Source organism: Akebia trifoliata, chromosome 5, assembly GCF_017979445.1.
Source record: "Akebia trifoliata isolate Shusen 1 chromosome 5, ASM1797944v1, whole genome shotgun sequence".
Lineage (NCBI taxonomy): Eukaryota > Viridiplantae > Streptophyta > Magnoliopsida > Ranunculales > Lardizabalaceae > Akebia > Akebia trifoliata.
In genome coordinates this window covers 22,346,385-22,368,686 of record NC_141379.1, presented here as the reverse complement: position 1 = coordinate 22,368,686, position 22,302 = coordinate 22,346,385, and the positions used below count along the sequence as shown (strand labels likewise).

The following is a 22,302-nucleotide window of genomic DNA, read 5'->3' as shown; positions in this document are numbered from 1 at the left end:
TAGTAGTGATTAAATCCGAAAAATGAGTGTTCCTTGCCCTAAAAAACGTGCCCATTCCTCTCCTTCCATAATCCCCAACAAATAGCAAACATATTCAACTTCTGCAAAATCCCCCCCCTGACAAAAAAGGTGTTGGACTTCCAACTAGAAAAAAAAAGATGGATTATTGAACAAGGATGGCACCAAGGAACATGAAAAATGGACAAGAAGTTGGATCAAATTGACCAAGCCAAAGAGCAGTGGAGGATAATGTGGTCAACGGACTCCCCGTTCGATTTACACAAAAAACAAAAATCCAACACAAAAAACCTTCAGATCTAAGATGATCCAAGGTTAGGGGTGTATTCAAGGCCGCCACCCAAACAAAAGAACACTTTTGTGGGGATGGAAGGAACCCAGATTGACGATGCTGGGAAAGGCTCGATAACATCTCCAACAAGGGCAGAATAAAAAGAACTTATAGAGAAAATACCATTGTTGATACTCATCCAAGTCATGTAATCTTCTGCATGGACATCAAGATTAAAAGAAGATAGAAGGCTAATGAGGGAGGTTACATGTTGAAACTCCCAATCGTTAAAACTAAATCCAATATCGTAGGACGCTTCCCCATTTGATGTAATCAAGAAAGAAGACGTAGGCAAACTCTTTTTATCTGATAAGTCTTGGAAATAGATCCTGAAGAGCGGACTCATTGCACCTTTTGTCTTCCCAAAAGAAAACCTGACTACCAATTCCCACTTGAAACCAATATGCTTTCTGAACTCCCTAGTCAGATTCCAAATACCTTTCCAAACGTTACAACCATAAAAGACACAACTTGGGGAACACTCCCAGTTCCATCAAATTCTCCCCTTACTTTGCTTTAATAATTTTCCTCTAGAGGTTGTCCATATCAATGCCTAATTGCCAAAGCCACTTTCCCAACAATGCTTGATTGAACGTCTTAAAACTCTTTATGTCCAGCCCACCTTTCTTCTTAGGATGACACTCCAACTTCTAATTAACCCAGTGGAATTTGCAATGACGCACTTTGTCATTCCAAAGAAAATCTCTAACTAATTTCTCAAATTGGGCTTCTACTTTATTGGGGATAGAAAATAGAGAGAGAAATTGAATGGGGATACTTGAGAGAGTGCTCTTAATTAGAGTCAATTTGCTCCCTTTTGAAAGGTATCTTGCTTTCCATGAGCCTAAGATATTCCTGACCCAACCAATGGTAGGCTCCTAAATATTGGACGATCTCAAAAGCATTGCTCAATGGTAGGTTGTTGGGTTTCAAAGTTGGAAGTCAAGGGCATCTTATATCCCATCTACAGTTCGTGGACGACACTATCATTTTTCTAGACTATTGGCTTCGTAGTTGTGGTTCCTTGGTAGTATTCTTGGGTGTTTTGAGGCAGTCTCTAGTACTCCAGTAAATCTCAAGAGTATGGTGATTGGAGTTTTTGTTGTGCATGGGGTTGAGGTGTTGGTGGCATCAGTAGGTTTTAAGGTGGGATTCTTGCCTAACTCCTATCTTGGCCTTGGCCTTCCCCTTGATGCGAATTCTAGAAGTAAGGAGATTTGGGATCCAGTTTTGGAAAGAATGGCTAGACGGTTGAGTGCTTGGAAAGCCATGTATTTATCTAAAGGGGGGAAGATGACTTTAATTTAGAGTACCCTAGTTAGTATTCCCAACTATTTCTTGTCTTTATTCTCAATCCTCCTTAGCGTGGAATTATAGATGGATAAGATTTAAGTTTTATATGGTGAGTTGGAAGAAGATTTGCTTGCCTAAAGATAAATGGGGCTTTGGGTTTTGAAGTTTTGCTATGATGAATTATGCTTTACTATCTAAGTGGATGTGGAGATTTTGTGAGGAGGAGAGTAGCTTTTGGAAAGATGTGATGGCTAATAAGTTCAGGACGTAGGAGTTGGGTTGGGAAACAAAAGAAGCTAAAGGGACGTATGGGTGCAGGGTTTGGAAATGAATTTTGGGTCGTTTATCTTCTTTTCAAAGAAAGGTGAAGTTTAAAGTGGGGAGGGAAAATAAAATTCATTTTTGGGAAGATAGATGGTATGGAAATACTGCTTTGAAGGACCTTTTTCTGGATCTTTTTGTGGTGTCAGTAAAAAAGAGGATGGCGGTTGACTCATTCTTGGTGAGTGAAGAATTGGAGAGGGTGTGAGATTTTGACTTTGGGAGAGACTTTAATGATTGGGAATTGAGTAGTGTGGAGCAGCTTTTAGAGATAGTGATGTGGTTATTGCTCATTTTGGGATAGAGGACCGTAGGGATACAAAGATTCCTTCAAAATTTTTTGTTTTTGTGTGGCAAGCAACGTTGGGTAGGTTAACCACCATGGACCAACTTATTAGAAGAGGTTTACAGGCTCCAAACTTTTGTGTTTTGTGTATGAGAAATGCAGAGACTGAAGATCATCTTCTTATTGTGTCATGAGGTATCGCTTGTGGTTCCATTACCTTGGCCTTTTGGTATGGAAGGTTGTTTGCCAAGGACAATCTGAGACCTTTTTGACTTGTGGCTGTTTTGGGGTTCTCCTTTAAGACATTCGAAGCGAATTTTGTGGAGCCTTCTGCCCTTTGCCATTTGTTGGGGTCTTTGAAAGGAAAGGAACTATCTTCTAACGAGTTCACTCTTAATGTATTGGGATTGCTATTTTTTTGGGGAAAGACTTTTAAAGAATCAAGGGGCTTTTCTTTGAAGACTTTGTTGCTTGTTGGGACTTCGTATTTAATTTGGGAGATAACTTTTTCTCTTGTGGTTTTTTCCCTTTTTCCCTTTTGATAAGTTTTGTATCCTTGGGGCCATCTTGTCCCCTTTATTCTAATATAATTTTAACCTATCAAAAAAAAAAAAAAATACTAGACGATCTGTAACTAGCTCCAAGGAGCAGCCCAAGGTAAATTGTGGGAAGGGTCCCAACCTGACAGCCTAAGAATTCGGCCCAAACATGAATGTCAGGGACATTCCCACCTCGAAAATCTCCCTTCCTTGAGTTGATGGGAAGTGCTGAAAGTGCTTCAAACCAGCTCAATAAACTACTGAGAAAAAACACTTGGTCAGGTGAAGCATCTAAAAGATAAGGGTATCACAGCAAACTGAAGATGTGATACACTTGGGCCATGCTCATTCACGCTGATCCCTCTTAGAGCCCCAACATTGATGAATCTAGATATCATCTTGCTCAAGGATTTAGCTACAATGTTAAATGGAAAAGGAGAAAGGGGGTCCCCTTGTCTTAGCTTTCTAGAGCTTCTGAAGAACTCCGCTGGACAACCATTAACTAGGACGGAAAATGTTGTTGAGGGAACACATTTCCTAATCCACTCAATCCATCTTTACCCAAAGCCCATCCTAGTCATGAGATACCACAGAAAATTTCAGTTTATGTGGTCAAAAGTTTTCTCAATGTCTTCTTGAATCGATACACTCATTAGCTATCAGGAACCCTTCTAGAATTCGACGACCTTTCACAAAAGCCCCTTGCTCCTGACCAATGATCAAGGCATAACCGTTTCCAATCTGGAAGCCAGGATTTTGGAGATGATTTTGTAGACTGAACAAACAAGGCTAATGGGCATTGCTATTTTCTGTTGTTTATTGCTGTTGTTCATTGCTGTTGTCGTGGTTCATGTGCATTATTCTGAAACCAGGTCTTGACATATGCACAACAATCAAAAGAAATGGCCAATGTTGAACAAGACAAACTTGCAGAGAGGATTCAGGAGTTCAGAACCCAGGCTGAGCTAGACAATATACGAGCTTCCGGTAATGTGGAGACCTCAACTAGTGGCGATGGTATTCATGTTGTTGGTACAAGTTCTTACAAGAACATAGAAGCACTGATGCAGTCTACTGCTAACAGGGAGGTAATTGGTCTACATAGTTTCTTCTTACAGATCTAGAAAAGGAGATTCATTATCAGATTCTATTTTAACTTGCATATTGTTTTTGATTTGATTCATGGTATTGCTGCTTAGATATCTCCAGTTACTTATTGGAGGAAGCTGTTTCATTTTTTTTAAGGTCCAGATAATCAAACAAGGTTATCTCCTGAAACGGTCTTCGAATATAAGAGGAGATTGGAAGCGGAGGTTCTTTGTCCTTGACAGTCGTGGGACTTTATATTATTATCGAGATAAAGGAACAAAACCTGCAGTATGTTTTCTGGTTCTTTTAGCTGTTCTTTTCTTTTCATTTTTCTGGAAGCTTAACTGTTTGTTTTTATTCATTAATGGATTTCGTTGAGAAGCAACAGCACTATGGAAGTACCCATCCAGTGATGATAACTTTCAAAGTCATTCTCTAGCAAATGAGTTAGCTAATTTTTGTTTTTTATGACGCCGAGTTAGCTAATTGTTATCTCCCAAAATATGGATGAATCCATGATCTTGATTGATGCATCTGCCATGCTCGGATGAGTTAAGCTTTGCTTGTTTATACCTTTAAATGCAAACTTGCCACGACCAAATAAAACTCTAACCGCAAAAGTGAACATGTAAAAGACATTTGTAAATTCATTGTAACCACGGGAGCCCCTGTAATTTTCCCAGAAAATTTCATGGTCAGTGTGCTTCGATTTTCAGCAATTGTGTTTATTAAAGTTATTTCCAGTCTCAAGAAGTTAGTTTCTCAAATAGGCACAACAGTTGTATTGTGCGCACAAGTTGTGCTATTCCAGGTTCATAGTGACAGCAATTTTCATTGCCTCTTTATGTTGTTCTAATCTCTGGTTGTAAGGGCATTGGAATCATAGTCACCAAAGTCTCTGACTTTTTGAAAAAGTCCCAATTAAATCTTGACTTTTTTCTTCATCAATTTAATTGTGACTTTTTAATAAGACGACTTTCACGAACTTTACTATTAAATCGTGAATTTTACAATTAAATCACGAACTTTGCGGTTAAATCAGGAAAAATGAAAAACAACATTGATGCACTAGTAAGAGAACATGACCTTGATGAAGATGATGTTGACCATTTTACAAATAAAACATAAGATAATAATTATGTAAATGAGGATGATATTGAATTTGATGTTTTTAACGAGTTGATGAATCCTGACTTGGACTTATGATGGCCATTTTTTTAATATTTTGAACAATATAAATGTAGACCATATTGTGGACATGTGGTTACTTCTTGTGCATGCATGGATGAAATCAATATGGGGTTTTGGTAATTGATTATTATAGTTCAATATGGTATTTAATGATATAACATGAGAATACCACTTAGTAGGAACAATTACAGTCCTAACCCTAACTTGATTTTTCCCCATTTTTTTCGATTTTTTTCCTCTTGCCGACTTATTCCCGAACTCCGACTTGGTGACTATGATTGGAATAAGGCAACAATATCAGTGTTTATTTAAGGAAAAATTGCGAATTCTATCTAGTAAACACATAATGTTGTGCACTTAAAATTCCCTTCTCATGTCACTAGATATTTTACCTTTTTATTGTGTTGTCAACTACATTCATTATATAATTTTACTTTGGTCTTTCCAAATCACTAGTTACTTTAATACTGCAGCATGAAAGTGTTTTCAGAAAATCATCTGTTAGAATCTTAAGCTAAATATGCTTTTATTTATTCTACCAGGGTCCAAATTCACATCAATCAAGTGGTACATCTGAGCATGGTAATAGTGTGTTTGGTAGGTTCAGATCAAGGCACAATAGGGCATCATCACTGAGTGAAGAAAACCTTGGGTGCCGTACAGTTGATCTCCGTATGTCGACAATAAAGATCGATGCAGAGCATTCTGATCTGAGACTTTGCTTCAGAATAATTTCTCCATCAAAGGCTTACACATTACAGGTGATTTATGAAGTGTGAATATAACATGGCATGATTGCCCATCACGGATTGGGGAGCCTTTCCCATTCTATTCACCTATTTGTTTACATGTTGATTCATTAATGTATGTATATGATGAGCCATTTTGTGGATGGACATGGTTCAAGATAGCTCCAATTGACTACCCAATCATCATCTGAAACAAACTAAGGGAGCTCTAAGTTATATACCAAATCCCACCTAACAATGAAATCCCCAAATTGAATACCCTTAAACTCCTTGAACAACTTCCCCCACAAGTATAGAAGGCCAAAAACAGAGAATACTTTGTCTTGAAGGGAACTCTCCTTGTTTTCAAAGACACGACAATTCCTGTCCTTCCAAATGCTCCATCACATTGCGAAGGGTAAAATGCTCCACCGGATATTCTTGGATCTTCTAAAAGGGCAGCCCCAATAAAGCCAAAACTGAAATATCTGCCGCATTGAAGAAGGAAAGGAACCCGTCACTCCAAACGAAGACAAAAAGGGAGCCCAACGTAGCTAAGTTGGTCAGAGGTGTGGAGTAATGCTTCCAATTTTGGGTAGTCAGATCAGCACAATTTTGGGCTGTTCCTTGAACTAGTGCTCTTAGTTGGCTCTTGTATTGCAATGGGTGCGTCCACTCACTAATGGTAGAGATGCTAGAGCCACCAGCTTTGGTGGTGTTGCAGCCATGAACCATTTTATGTTACATGGTTGATGATTATTAACCAGAAAATTCATTTCTTATTTCTTTATTTGGATAATTCCTTTGGTTATGAATAGAGATAGTTTTTTACTTATTTGTTTATTCAGTAATGTTTTAAGAGTGGTTGTTTTCATTTTCTCAGAATCCAGCTGTCAATGGTGGATATTTCATGGAACGTTATGCTTATATTTTCTGCTCTCATTGTTTTGACAGGCCGAGAATGAAGCAGATAGAATGGGCTGGATTGATAAAATCAGAGGAGTTATTACATCCCTTTTAAACTCTCCTTTCCTGGATCAGGTTGCTCGCATCCTTTTTTTCATGGAACCTCATGATTACATTGTATATTTCATGCACGGGCCATTCTATTTGTACCTAACTTTATGCTCAGGGCACCCACTTTCTGCTATACATCTCACCCTAAAATGTGCTTTAAGTGAGTGCAGTGAGCACAAATGGTGGGTGCAATTAGCCAGGCCTTTCATGCAAATGTTCAAGTTCTTACTAACAAGTGTTCTGATGGATAAATATCAGTTTCCTTCTGGACGAAAGGAGGCAAACATCAACAGCTCTGCTAATGATGATGGTCTGGATTACTCATTACTAGATGGCCATGTTAACTCAGAGGATGACATGAAAGTCAAAGAACAGGATGGTGTTTCCAGGATTCTCAGAGAAATTCCAGGCAATGATCTTTGTGCAGAATGCAGTGCTCTTGAACCCGATTGGGCATCTTTAAATCTTGGAATTCTGTTGTGCATTGAATGCTCCGGTGTTCATCGAAATCTTGGAGTTCACATTTCAAAGGTTTGATATATTTTAAACTTATAACATGATAAATGATCTGTTTCCATATTGTCACTCTCTTGAGCCTTGAAAAAATTATACATGGAACATCGTTCCTCCTCCTAAGGGAAAGAGACCCATTGGCTGCAAATGTGTCTAGCCACTTGAACAATCGTTCCAGGGGCAGAGCCAAGGTGGGGCGAGAGGGGGCGTTACATATAACCCCTCCATGTTTTAGTGTATTTGAGATACCCCTTGTGTTTCCAAACTAATGACATGCCCTTCTGACTGCATTGCCCCCCTCCCTCCAAATATTTGGATGATTTAGAACCCCTTTGTATTTTGGTAAATATTTGAGATATCCTCAATTTGCTAAATTGATGAAATGTCCTATTTGACCCTGTTGCCCCCTCCCTCAATTTTGGGGTGACTTAAACACTCCTATTGTTTGGCAAGTATTTGAGATATACCTCCTTTGTTTTCAAATTAGTGATATGCCCCCAAGCCCTCAAATTTTTGGATCATTTAGACACTCATCTACATTTTTGAGTATATAAGATACCCCTATGTTTTCAGGCATATGTTATTTCCCCTTTGACCTTGTTCTTATTTTCTAAACAAATAAAAAATAATCTAAACATCCTCATTTTCAATTAACGGTCAAAAATCCTTCATTTTTCTTCCTAAAACCAGCCATCTTCAAGCTCTTCAACCTCTATACTAAATTAATTTTAATCTATATAGCCTCATCTGCAATCCATTATTTTTAACTTCACCTTAATCCTTTGTATAAACTTCTAGAATTTTCTATCAAAAAATAAAATCTCATTATTATCTACTTCAAAAATCATACGTTATTCTTAAGATGTGAAGGTTAATTTAGGTTGAAGACTAGGTTAAAAGATTTTACGCAAGAGGTTGAAGTTGACTTTTTTGAGAAAAGAAATCAAAAAGGTTTTTGGTTAAAGACGAGGGTGTTCAAGTCATTTTGTATTAATCTATTAGAGAAGACCGAGGTCTTGATGAATCTTTGACATACACTGTTTTTAACATGATGACATTGTTCTCTTGACTTAGGTCTTCTCTCATAAACTAATGAAAAATGACATAAATGCCATTCTCTTCAAGATCTAACCAGAAGACCTTTGAACTTTCCTCCCCAAAACCAGTCAGCTTCAAACTCAAATTTACCAGTTAAGTTTAGTTTGCCCACCCTACAAAAAAAAAATCCTGGCTCCGCCCCTACATGATTCAAACTTTGGTTTGTTTGAGTCTTCTTGGTTTGAAACGTAGTTGACTCTTATGATCTATGTCGAGTCATGATATTCCCTTGACCAAGACTACGGTCCTCTCGGCCACAATGAGTAGTAATAGTACCCAAAAGTCACTTAAATTTGCCTCTACTTCCCAAATAGTCTCACGAATCGAGACCAAGACTGATACAATATCATAACTCTCAATGACAAATGAATAAAAGGAAGACCAATAATCAAGTGTAGAAAGACTACAAACAACCCAAACAACACAACTCCTAGACCACAAACACAGTCGCAGATCACCAAACAAGGTTGGGGTCTGTGCAGACCACCAAATAGCCACCAAGAAGCCCCCAAACTGGAGTTGCAGACCACCAAACAACCACCAGCCCAGTCGCATGCAATCAAAAAGGATCCTGCTACTGTCGCGGGTCACCAAGGATGCTTCCTTTGTTGTTGTAGGTCGCCTAACAACAATTTATTGTTGAGACCACCAAAATAATCGTAGAACACCAAATTTCCAAATCTGATATCAGATCATCAAAAAACAGCCACAAAAAATAATCGTTGGTAACCAAATCTGATCACAGGTCACCAAGAAGCCACCTGTTGCTGTCGCAGGTCCTCCAAACAGTCACCATCGCAAGTCACTAAATCTGACCCCGTTGCTGTCGCAAGTCCCCAAACAAACACTGTCGCAAGTCACAAAACAACAATCTATTGCTGTCGCTGAACACCAAGGGGCTATATGCTGTTATCGCAAGTCCCCAAACAATCCTTTCTTATTGTCGAAGGTGACAGAACAACAATCTATTGATGTCACAGGCCACACACTAGTTTAACAAACTCTGGAAAAAAACCCAATTGTTGGTGCAGGCTAGGGATAAATAAAATAAAACCTATTATGAGGCAGACAGCCATATCGTAGGGTATAACATAGTGCAGAAAATCGCAGTATGTGAAAAAAGTTACAATCCTTATCGCAACATGTGATTAGGGTATCACGAATCAGAAGAAAAAAGGGAAGGAGATGAGAAAATTCAAGGTTCCAAGAATCGAAGAGGAGAAAAACCCAAGGAGTGGAGGTCGATGGGTCCTTTAAGGCTTTGATACCAAGAAAAATTAGAAAAAGTAATTGTCCAATCTCAATCTGAGAGCTTGGTAGGAATTTATAATAATAAAAGAGTCAAAAGACAAAACTACCCTTATATATAAGAAATAAACAAAAGTTATTACTAGAAAATAACTAGGACTAAAATAACATTTAGATTATTTCCAATAAAACCCAAGTACAACGAGAATAATCATCAATAAATGTAACATAATATCTATAACCATTAAAAGCAGTAATAGGGGAAGGCCCTCACCCATCAGAATGAACTAAATCAAATATTGCATTAACTCGATGCATATGAGGAATGTAAGAAGTACGTGTGTTTAAAAAGTTCACACATAGAGCACTGACATTAATGCCTTCTACAAGCAGTTTTTAAAGTAGGAAATACATAAGCGTTGAAAATTGGCATGTCATAAGCGAGCATGCCATAAATCTAAAGTCTGAGAAGAAAGGTGTGACTCGCACAGAAGCTGGAACCGCAGTAAGCTGAGATCCAAACAAGTACAACCTATTCTTCTCATACCCCTTGCCAAAAATCTTCCTTGAAGTCAGGTTTTGAAAAATGCAGCTAGTAGGAAAAAAAAGTAACTGAGCAATTTAGAGGTCTAATAATACTACTAATAGACATAAGATTAAGAGATAGATGAAGGACATAAAATACAAAGTCCAGTGAGATCTTAGAGGATAAGGGGATGATACTCTTGTTGTGGATAGGTATAGAGATCCATTAGCAAGGCGAATCTCTCTATGAGTAGTAGGAAACGTAGAAGAAGTAAAATGACTAGACTCATCGGTCATGTGATAAGAGACACCATAATCAATAACCCATGTCAGTGGAGCAGAGCCAGGCTGAGTGATATGGAAAGCAGAGGATGTATTTAACGGCGTAATAATTGAAGCCATAGTTGAAGATGAAAGAGTGTGAATATGAATCTTATCTCGGACAATAGTGGCAATCTGAGTTTGTAGTTGCAAATCAATAGTACTGAGTGAAGATAGAGGGTCACTGAGAAGAATAGATGGTAACTCCACTGTAGCGGCACAGGGAGCAAACTGTCCCAAAGACGGAGTGACGGGAGATCGCAATAGATAGGAATAGAGCTGAAAGCAGTGGGATTTCTCACAGCCAGCTTTCCCACAATGATTGCAAGTAAAGCCATTCCTTTTTACCATAACCATGACTGTCACGACCACAATTCCCAGATCCCGGGGTACTTGAGTTAGGAAAACTCGAGTTAGCTGCTAGAACCATCTAATTTGTAGTTGGAGTAGAAAGGATTCCAAGGACCTGAGTTTGAGAAGGAACAATACGACGACGATGCTCATCATTGTCAATGGTCGCAAATATCTCAAATGAAAGAGGTAAATGAGTGGTATTAAGGATTTGGGTCCGAAGTGCCTCAAACTCAGGCCATAATCCAATGAGAAACTAGTATGTCTGCTGTCGAGCAATCCTCTTAATCACAAACCCGGCTGTTTCTGTAGATAACTCAACCATAGACTCATAATGAGAGAGCTTTTCCCAACGAGACTGAAGAAACCCAAAATAATCAACTACACTCCGTGTTCCTTGGGTAGCCTGGGCAATGTCGGTAAAGCTCATAGATCCTCCAGTCATACCTAGCGTGAGCATATGTTTGAGTGAGGGCTGATCACAAACATGGAACAGTTTCATAATACATGAACATGATATAGATCCGCTACTCCATTGAGTTATGTAGCCATCCAACAATAGTGTTCTCCCATTGTTCAAATTTGGGATCAGTGAGGGGTGGTTTAATGACAGTGCCCAAAAGCCATCCAGATTTACCTCTACTACCCAAATAAAGTCGCACAAACCGAGACCAAGACTGAAAATTCCAACCATCTAGTAAGGCATTAGTTATATGCTGGACTGAGGAACTTGCCCCCAGGATTGTGTTGGAATCCTTAGTTTCGTGAGTTGTCATCATTGCGCACTATGAACGACAAAAACTTTGGATCGAAGGGAAATCTCCCGTAGTAGTACTATCAAAGGGCAGCAACAAGAACAAGATAAATCAATGGTGCAGCACCTCTATTACTATAATATACAGCCATTGCTGCTATCGCAAGGCAGAAAAATTGCTACTCATTCCTGTCGGCAACACAAAAAAACAGCCACTTCTGCTGTGTTGGGCACCAAACTGCTATTGTTTGCTGTCAGCAGCACCGAAACAGGCACTGCTGCTGTCGTAGGGCACCAAGCATGAGCCTAGTTACTATCGCATACATCTAAGCAGCCACTACTGCTGTTGTAGGGCATAAACGATGCTAATAAAGGCTGTTGCAACACCAAAAACCAAGAAAATTGCTAATAGTTATTGTCGCAGCACCAAGAACAGCATCTGCTGTTGTAGTAGGACAGTAACAATGCTAATAGAGGTTGTCTCTGGGCAGAAACGATGCTAATAACATAGTTGTTGTTGGAAAGATGCTAGTAGTTGCTGTCGCACACCCCAAAAACTGCCACTGTTGTTATTGTAGGGCAAAAAAATAAATTTAATTTGGGTGAACAAACCCTAACGTAGGGTAGAAACACAGTGCAGAAAGATTATCGCAGCATGTGTTTAAATCCCTATCGCAACATACGATAAAAGGATAAAAAATAAATTAGAAGACCCCAGAAGGGGATGAAGATCAAATGAAGTTGCACTAGGTTAGGGTTTAGTGAATAACGGGGGGAAGAAGGAGAGGAACCAAGGATGGATGGGGAGATTCCTTGGCTCTGATACCAAGAAGAATTGTTAAGTCTCTTTTTAAGAGCTTGGCATGAATTTATATTAATAAAATAGTCAAAAGATAAAATTGCCCTTACAAATCAAAAATAAATAAAAGCTATATCTAAATAATAACTAGAGCTAAAATAACTAGATTTTCCAATAATATCTAAACATTAACCTTATTATTTGTGATATTATGAGGATTTCTCCAGTCATGTCCATAAGAAAGAACATTCATTATCATATATCTATGGTTACTTTCTACTATCTTCTAGCTAAAAATCTAATCATCCGTTTCTTTTAAATTTGTACCTTTTGTAATTCTGATTCGGATTTAGTTTTGCCAATTAAATAGTACATGATAATCTCCTATCAATGGAAGCATGTTATTTTATTGTATGCAGTATGACCTAATATTTTCCCATCTACTGCAGGTGAGATCAATAACACTAGATGTGAAGGTTTGGGAGCCCACGGTCTTGGATTTATTTCGTAACCTAGGTAATGCTTACTGTAACTCTGTGTGGGAGGAATCGCTTCAACTTCAGAATGAAAGGTATTATTTCATAAGATTAAAAGGCATGGGAAATGCATTGTGTAATTCAGATCTTTCCTCAATTTAGAATATATTTCTGGAAACTAAAGTCTCAAAAGTTGATTTTTTTTTTTAGTTAGTATTATTAAGTTTCTTCTATTGACTGTGTAATCATTTAACTAGGAATTGTGCAGTGCATTTCAAGAAAATACGTAATTTATTTTTTGATAAGTATAAGGTTTATTGAAAAAAGGGTACACAATACAAAGGGTTGGTCGAGATGAACAACCAAGAAAATACATATATATAATACATAACCACTGTATTAGTTTTGATGCTGAGGTATATTTTGACAAAGGAAATTATGCATTTTCAGGAAAATGATGGAAATATTTAGAAAATCTACATTTAAACTCTATAATATGATAGACCAAACATGAAACACATTCCTAATAAGAAGTAACTGAAATAAATGAACATAGCATTATCTTAACATTTTAAATTATGTATTGTCAGCATGGAAAGGCCAAATATGGATGATACCTTGTAACAACATTGACCTACATCCCCTTTATATTCCAACACTTTATTAGTTGCCGCTCACCTAATTAAACTCAACAGCCTTTCAACACTATCTTGTGATGGGGGAGAAAGCGATGCCATCTATGGGAAATATGCTAATTTTGATACAAAACTAGAAAAAACTTGCAAGAAGACTGAAAGTTTTCTTCCAAAGGGCTTGAAATCCCTCTATAAGTGACCCTTAACAAAACACTGAAGCTAAATAATGTTAGCAAAGCTTTGAAAGAAGTAAAAGTATATTAGTAGTTAATTGAAGTCTCTTTACATATATAACCCCTTTTTATAAGCAAACAAAACCCTAGAACCGAACTTAAAGCCTAAGTATCAAATCTTAGCCATCCATCTAAAGTAACATAATTTTTTTTTTAAATAATAACTAAAATACCATTAATTACTGTCACTTTTAATGTGCCAAAAATTTTGTAGCATATTTTGACACCCAAAAATCACTAATAACTAAGTTATGTCTTATCAAATCTTCGCCATCCATATAAAGTAACATAATCATTTTTTTTAATAATAACTAAAATACCATTACTTTCCGTTACTTTTAATGTGCCAAAATTTTTACCATATTTTGACACCTAAAAAACACTAACAGGTTATGTCCATTCGAGACTTAACGCATGTAGGCCCGGTAACTCTTGAGAACATAAACCTTATTTTTTTTAGTATCTTTGCACAAAAAACCAAGTTTTCGACTACAACCACCCACTTTTGAAAAATAGTGTGACCCCAAACGTTCTAGAAATAGGGTGTCTTCATTGGGTAAATAATTTGTTGATGATTGTCATGGTTCATGATCGTTGGATGATAGCGTGGTGATGGATGGTATAAGGATGGTTGGCTACTTGGTTTGGTTATAAATGGTGTATTGTTTGATGCTATGATGATCAGTGGCATCATGACCTGAGCACCTCTTCATTATCGTTGACTCCATACTATAGAATCTCCATACACAAAATTCCATACATCGGTTACTTATCTCTTGGGATCTATCTTTTTGTATTGATTGCAGTTGGTTCGATTTGTTGATTGTCTTGTGTTCCTTAGGAAAGAACTCGTTTTGAAGCCAATGATGCAATATAAAAGTATACCCACTAAGTGAAATATGCTAGTTTAGATTCAAACCAAAAAACAATCAAGAAGACTGAAATATTCTTCCAAGTATTTGAAATAAGAGATAACCCATAAAATGAATGCATTGACTCGCAAACAACATCGGGAAAGCCAGGGGTTGTGTGCATATTTAAAGAAGGCATATGATCGTGCCAATTGGAATTTTTTATGTAAACGTCACATGGGCTCCCTATTCTTTTCTATCCTGGTAAATGGAAGCCCAAACAGTTTTTTCAAGAGTATGAGAGAACTACATCAAATAGATCCTTTATCCTCATTCTGAAACTTTCTTCTCTACTGATTCATATCAAATAACCATAATTAAACCAAGAAAATCATTCTACATATGGCAAGTGAAATATAAAACACAATATTTTTCCCTCCAATGTCAAATAAGTTGAATGAAGTAAATTTTGAAAACTATTAGTTTTAAAATCAGCCATACAAATATTTTAGAAAACATGCTGGGTGGCCTACATATGGTGAGAAGGTACATACCTTCTCAAATCACAAGTACAACTCGCAAAAACCCCATTCCTCGGTCTCGGTCTCGGTTTCGTGATCCGGTTTCATTTCCTTGAGTTCTTTTGGGTTGAAATACAAAAAAACTTCATTAAGTATAAATATTTATAGGTCATATTCTTGCTAAATTTTCCTTTACTAACAGATCTTACCTAAGGTTGTATGTGTTTCTCTTCAAGAATGCTTGAAGGTGGACTTTCCTAGAAGAGTTGATGTTATAGTTTCTAAGTAAAGGGAGAACCTAATAAATAAGAATGGTGTAGGAATAAGAATTGGCTAAAAGAAATGAAAAATATACTAGAATATGTAGTAGTGGGAAACCAATTACCTTAATGAGTATTAAATGAAGACTTCTCAAATACCAAACTAGGTGACTTAAGAAGGTTGTTGATTTTTCTTTAAGACTCCTTTAGAACTTCTTAATGGTGTTGAGAGAAGAGTTTTAGAAGAGTCATATACACTAGGCTTAAGTTATGAAGATTTGTGAAGGTAATTAAAGGGATGAGAGGTTTCTAGAGATGCTTAGGCAATGGAGAATGCATGAAAAAGTAGAGACAGAGATTTACACAATTTTTATATAATGGAAAGAACTATGAGTTGTGGTGGTAATATGGAGCCATATGGAATAAGTAGAGAGGATCTAGTTGTAAGAAGTGCTTGCATAAAATTATATAGATTGGGCTGAGATTTAATCATGGGTGGAGATAAACTAACTACGATCAAGTTAGTTAACTAAGATTAGTTAGAATTTCACCCTAGTTAAGGGGTGGTTGGGGTTGGTTAAAGTTTAAAGCAACCATGGTCAAGTTAAGTTCTAACTAGAGATAATGCATAGGGCCAAAGACATGGTATCTTTGAGTGGAAATCTGATGTGGTAGCTATGGTGAGATTGATAGCAATTAGAGGGTCAAATTTTTAAGTGATAAGTGTAATTGGATGCATGGTAGGTGGGTTGGAAACATGGCAACCAAGTCTTACATGCAAGACCATATGTAATTTGCAACAATGTTGTTGCTGATGTAAGCAGTCAGTTTGAGGTGACTAAGGACAGATTTTTCTATAATATACTACATGTAGTAACATACAAAGTTACCTTCGATGGATGACATTTCGGATCACACTTCTAGGCTCGTTTTGAGTCAATTTTGACGATCCCATAATCGATCTTCATTTATTCGATGAGGTCTACGCAATGGTGTAGTTCGATCTCATTGATGATGCTTTGATCACGGATCGTCTTACAAGTAATTACGTGAATACCAAGGCAATGTCTTGAAGTTCGATTTACGCGATCTAATAGTCTATCTTGCTTGATTTCTCTATATCTTTCTATTAGTCATACTCGATCAGATCTGATTTTTGCACATATCTCGATGGAATTCTTTGATATTCGTTTCAACTTCGATCTAGGTGATCTTATGATTCATCCTAGGTAGTTTTATTTATTTTTGAGGGGTAATCATGGTGATGTTTGTTCGCTTGATTAATTCCTTGGTTAACCTTTAATCCTTATCTAATCGTAGTGCGTATCTCAAAGAATTATTGAAAGATATAGTTATGATTTTATAATTATTCCTTTTGAGACTAATAACTGTATAACCAATATAGTAACATGAAATAGTCAAATTACAAATTCTTTCTTCACTCATCTCGATTGACGGGTCTCAACATGTGTTTCAAGAAAATTTTTGATAACTAAAATCAAGAATCTGAAAGTGTTAAATAAACCTATAGGGTTATTTTAGTCTTTTCACTTCTTTAATTATCTTATGTAATACTTAAGCCTAATTAGGGCTAATGAATCAATCAATCTCTTTCTCTCTTAATTTGAACTTGGTATCAGAGCCAAGCTCTCTCTATCTCCATCGTCTCCCACTCCTTCTGCCACAAACCCTATCACCTTCCTCTTCCTTAAATCAATCTCTACACCCTAATCGCATCATGCGATAGGGAGTTGAGGACTGCTTGGAGCCTGTGATCAGGCTGTACACACAGCAATGTTGCTGTCTAGGGCTGGCGATAACAGCAAGGTGCTGTTTTGTTGAAGATTCAGTCTGGCGACACAGCAGATTGAGTTTTTTGACCCTTAAGGTGGCTGTTTAGAGCCTGGCGACACAGCAGATTGAGTTTTTTGACCCTTAAGGTGGCTGTTTAGAGCCTGGCGACACAGCAGATTGGTTTTTGGCCCCTTGCGACATAACAGTTGCTATCGCTTTCCGATTGTGGACACTCAAGGCTTGGTTACGACACAACAGTTTTTTGTTTTGGGTTCTTTCGATACAGCAGATTGCTGTTTTTTGACTGGGCAACACCTAAGGTAGCTGCTGTGACTCTTTGCGACATAGCAGATTGCTAGTCTTAGGCCTGCAATCACAGAGATTGGCTGTTCTGTCTTATCGACATTGCAAGTCGCTGATCTGAGGCCTACGATCACAGCAGGTGGCTGTGTTTTTTAATTGTTTAACTCACGTAGTGGTTATATGAGGGTGCCGGCAGTGTTTTGAACACCTACGAAGTTTTTTCTATCACATTAGAGTGCTGTTTGAAGCTGTTCTCCCACTTATCTTGCTCATTGATTACTTATACTTGCGGTGATGATTAATTGGATCCCCCACAACAGTATTTAATCAGCCCCTATAGCTCTTTTGATCGTGCATTGTCACTTTTAGGGTGCTGCGATCACTTTATCCTAGGGAGTTGTGCTCTCATCTTCTCGAACTCTCTTCAAACCAAAGTACTCGGATTATTTGATGGCCTCTGAGTCATCCTCTTCCTCGGTCATTGGTACTAGTAATGGGTCGAGTGGTTTTCCGTCTCATTCAACCGACTTTCCCGGCATTCAAATCACTACCGTGAAATTAGATGGTCCTAACTATCTTCTGTGGGCACGATCGGTTGAAATGTTCATTGGTGGAAAAGGGAAGATCGGTTATCTCACAGGGGCGGACAAACAACCTACACACCGACAGTTCTTACTCTCAGTGGTTTGCTAATGATTCTATGGTCCGTTCTTGGCTAGTTTCATCGATGCAACCACACATCGCAGCCGTTTTATGTTCTCCTCGACAGCAAAGCAGATATGGGATTCCACAAAGAGTATTTATTCGCAACGTCAAAACAATGTCCGAATTTTTAACTTAGAGCGTGAGATTTCTCGACTCTCACAGGGTGACTCTTCTGTTACTACCTATATATCACAACTACGTGCTCGGTGGGAAGAGTTGACATTTTATTCTTCGTATTACTCCTGGAAGGACCCTCTTGATGAGACATTATATGCGTCAATTCTGGACAAGAATCGCGTTTTTCAATTTCTGGCAGGTCTCCGGGATGAGTTTGAGTATGCGAGAGTTCATTTATTGGGAATGGATCCTTTTCCTTCCCTACAGACTGCGTATTCCTATGTCTTGACTGATGAGAGTCGTCGCGCAGCTGTCATACCCCTTTCTTCGGGAGATCACTCTGCAATGCTTGCTCGTCTACCTTCTTCACAGTCCCCTAGTGGGTCTCTGCCTACCCGTCAGCGACATAAGTGTGATCACTGTGGAAAGTTGGGTCATGTGAAGGCTCGCTATTATGCACTTCATGGTCGTCCTAACCAGCATCGTCAACAGTCTCAACGGTCTTCAGCTCATGTAGTTTCTCAGCAAATGAATGATTTAGCACCTCATTCAGCTACTACATCCTCATCGGATTCGGTATCTCTATCCCAAGCCGAGCTTGACAAGTTCAGAAAATTCTTCAATCAGATAGAGACCTCATCTCAGCCAGTTTCTACCTTCGCTCACTCAGGTACCTTTGCATCTGCACACAATGTTTCTACCACTTCCTCACCATGGATCATTGATTCTGGTGCCTCAGATAACATGACCGGTACGTCCTCCCTATTTAAAACCTATAGTGTTTGTTCTGGTCATCGTAAGGTCCGACTGGCTGATGGTTCCTTGTCTTCCATAGCTGGTCAAGGTCATTTACCCGTTACATCTTCTTTATCCTTAACTAACACACTTCACGTTCCTCAACTTACTACTAACCTTGTATCTGTTAGTAGTCTTACAAAAAATTTGAACTGTAGTGTAACCTTTTATCCCTCTCATTGTGTCTTTCAGGATCTGGAGTCGAAGAGGACGATTGGCACTGGACATGAAGTAAATGGATTGTATCTCTTGGACGTTCCCGGTTCCTCTAGCACTCATTCTGCTCTTCAGCTTAGTAGTAGTCGTAGTCAGTCTAATAAGGCTCTTGTAATGCGTTGGCATTTACGTTAGGCCATATTTCTTTTGGATATTTGAAACACATGTTCCCTTCTTTTTTTTCATAATAACAATTTGTTTGATTTGTCTTGTGAAACTTGTCAATTAGCTAAACATGTACGTTCTTCTTATCCTATTAGTCTGAATACTACTACAACGTGCTATGTTTGACTTAATTCATTCTGATGTGTGGGGTCCTTCCCCTGTCACATCCACTCTTGGTTTTCGCTATTTTGTTTTGTTCATTGATGACCACAGTCGTACCACTTGGGTTTATCTTATGAAACACAAGAGTGAAGTTTATGGGATCTTCAAGCAATTTCTTGCTATGGTCCATACCCAATTTGGTTGTACCATCAAGACCCTCCGTTCTGATCATGGTACTGAGTACACCTATGGTGAGGTCTTGAAACTTTGTTTAGAGTCTGGCATTGAGCATCAAATGTCCAATGTTAAGACCCCTCAGCAGAATGGTCGCTCAGAACGCAAAAATCGCCATATTCTAGAGTTAGCTCGTGCCATTTCTATCGGCATGAATGTGCCTCAATCCTATTGGGCCGATGCAGTTCTTACTGCTGTTTATCTTATTAATCGGACCCCCTCTAGTGTTCTTCAGTTTGCCACACCTCTTTCTAAGCTCTCTTCAGATCGTCCTGTGTTTCCACTTCCTCCGCGCGTGTTTGGGTGTGTCTGCTTTGTTCAAATTCTTGCCCAAACTCGTACTAAACTTGACCCTAAGGCTGTCAAATGTATCTTTCTGGGTTATTCCTCTACCCAGAAAGGATACCGTTGTTACCATCCTCCTTCTCAACGGCGATTCATTTCTCGAGATGTTTCTTTTTTTGAGCATACTCCTTACTATAGTGGGTCTATTGGTATTCAATCTAAGTGGTTTCCTCTAGATTCCCCTGATGATTCTTTTTCTTCTTTATTTCCCCTTCCCATGCCTGTTCCTCCCTCCCCACCCCCCGTCAGTTCGTCCTCTCCTCCATTGCAGGTTTACTCTCGACGTCCCCGTGATACTACCATCAGTTCTATGTCCGACCAGCTCGCCTCCTCGCCTCCAGCTCCACCTCCGTATGTTCCCTGTGATGATCGTCCTATTGCCACTCGTAAGGGTAAGCGCACTTGTACTTATCCCATTTCAAATTATATATCTGAGTCTGCTCTATCACCCTCCTATCGGAGTTTTCTTGCTTCTGTTTCCGCTGTTTCTCTTCCTACTACTGTTGCAGAGGCTATTGCTCATCCTGAGTGGCGCGCAGCTATGATTGAAGAGTTGACTGCTCTTGAAAAGACTCAAACTTGGGAAATTGTGCCTCTTCCGCCTGGAAGGAAAGCTGTGGGTTGTCGCTGGGTATTCACGCTTAAGCATAATCCGGATGGTTCCATTGCTCGTTATAAGGCCCGTCTGGTGGCCAAAGGTTATGCTCAGACTTATGGGATTGATTATCAGGAAACTTTTGCTCCGGTTGCCAAGATGACCACCATTCGCGTTCTCCTTTCTGTTGCTGCTATCCGCGGATGGCCTCTTTTTCAGTTAGATGTCAAGAATGCTTTTCTCAATGGTGATCTTCAGGAAGAAGTCTATATGGTCCAACCTCCTGGGTTTCTTCCTTCTGCTTCTCCTACACATGTTTGTCGTCTTCGCCGGTCTCTTTATGGTCTGAAGCAGTCTCCTCGTGCTTGGTCTGAGCGCTTCACTACTGCCATGCATCAGTTTGGTTTCCATCAGAGCTCTGCTGATCACACCTTGTTCTTGCGTCACTCCCACGGCAAAACTGTTGCTCTGATTGTGTATGTGGATGATATTGTTCTTACTGGAGATGATGCCGATGGCCTTACCGAGGTCAAAACTTACTTAGGCCGTCAATTTGAGATTAAGGACCTTGGACATCTTCGTTATTTTCTGGGTATTGAGGTTGCACGGTCCCAGTCTGGTATCTTCATTTCTCAGCGTAAGTATGTTCTTGACTTACTCAGCGCCTCTGGTCAGCTTGGATCTCGCCCAGCTGATACTCCTATTGAGCAGAATCACAGGTTGGCTGATTCTGAGGGGGAGTGTGTGTCAGATATTGGCCAATATCAGCGTCTTGTGGGAAAATTGATCTACTTGTCTATGACTCGTCCTGACATTGCCTATGCTGTTAGTGTTGTAAGTCAGTTTATGCACTCGCCTCGAACATCTCATCTTGCTGCTGTTTATCGTATTCTTAGATACCTTAAGAGATGTCCTGGTCGAGGTATTTTATTCAACAATCATGGTCATCTTCGTATTGAGGCATGGACAGATGCAGATTATGCTGGTTCAGTGACTGATAGACGGTCTACTTCTGGGTATTGTACTAAAGTTGGTGGTAACTTGGTAACTTGGCGTAGTAAGAAACAGGATGTTGTTTCTCGGTCGAGTGCTGAGTCAGAATATAGAGCCATGGCACTTGGAGTATGCGAGTTGTTGTGGCTCAAAATCTTACTAGCTGATTTATGTCTTCCTGTGTCGGTCCCCTTCTTACTATATTGCGATAATAAATCAGCTATTAACATAGCTGCAAATCCGGTTCAGCATGACAGAACGAAGCACATAGAAGTTGATCGTCATTTCATTAGAGAAAAGATAGTTTCTGGACAGATTTGTACTCCTTTTGTTCCTACCTCTCAACAACTTGCTGATGTTCTTACTAAAGGTGTTAGTAAAACCTCCTTTGAAGATGTCTTGTCCAAGTTGGGCATTGTTGATATCCACGCACCAACTTGAGGGGGAGTGTTAAATAAACCTATAGGGTTATTTTAGTCTTTTCACTTCTTTAATTATCTTATGTAATACTTAAGCCTAATTAGGGCTAATGAATCAATC

At 38.8% G+C, this 22,302-nt stretch overlaps 1 protein-coding gene across 4 annotated transcripts in view; it reads left to right on the top strand.

Annotated features, from left to right (window-relative positions):
* Positions 1-22,302, top strand: part of LOC147401658 (ADP-ribosylation factor GTPase-activating protein AGD2-like) — a 59,486-nt gene that overhangs the window by 29,189 nt on the left and 7,995 nt on the right. For 3 of the 4 annotated variants that reach the window (XM_086443022.1, XM_086443020.1, XM_086443023.1), the window contains 6 exons: positions 3,661-3,876; positions 4,034-4,165; positions 5,611-5,829; positions 6,751-6,837; positions 7,072-7,344; positions 12,872-12,993. In XM_086443022.1, the coding sequence (XP_086299148.1) occupies positions 3,661-3,876; positions 4,034-4,165; positions 5,611-5,829; positions 6,751-6,837; positions 7,072-7,344; positions 12,872-12,993 (1,049 nt within the window). The remainder of the gene's footprint in view (positions 1-3,660; positions 3,877-4,033; positions 4,166-5,610; positions 5,830-6,750; positions 6,838-7,071; positions 7,345-12,871; positions 12,994-22,302) is intronic. The other variant, XM_086443021.1, reaches the window with a different exon arrangement.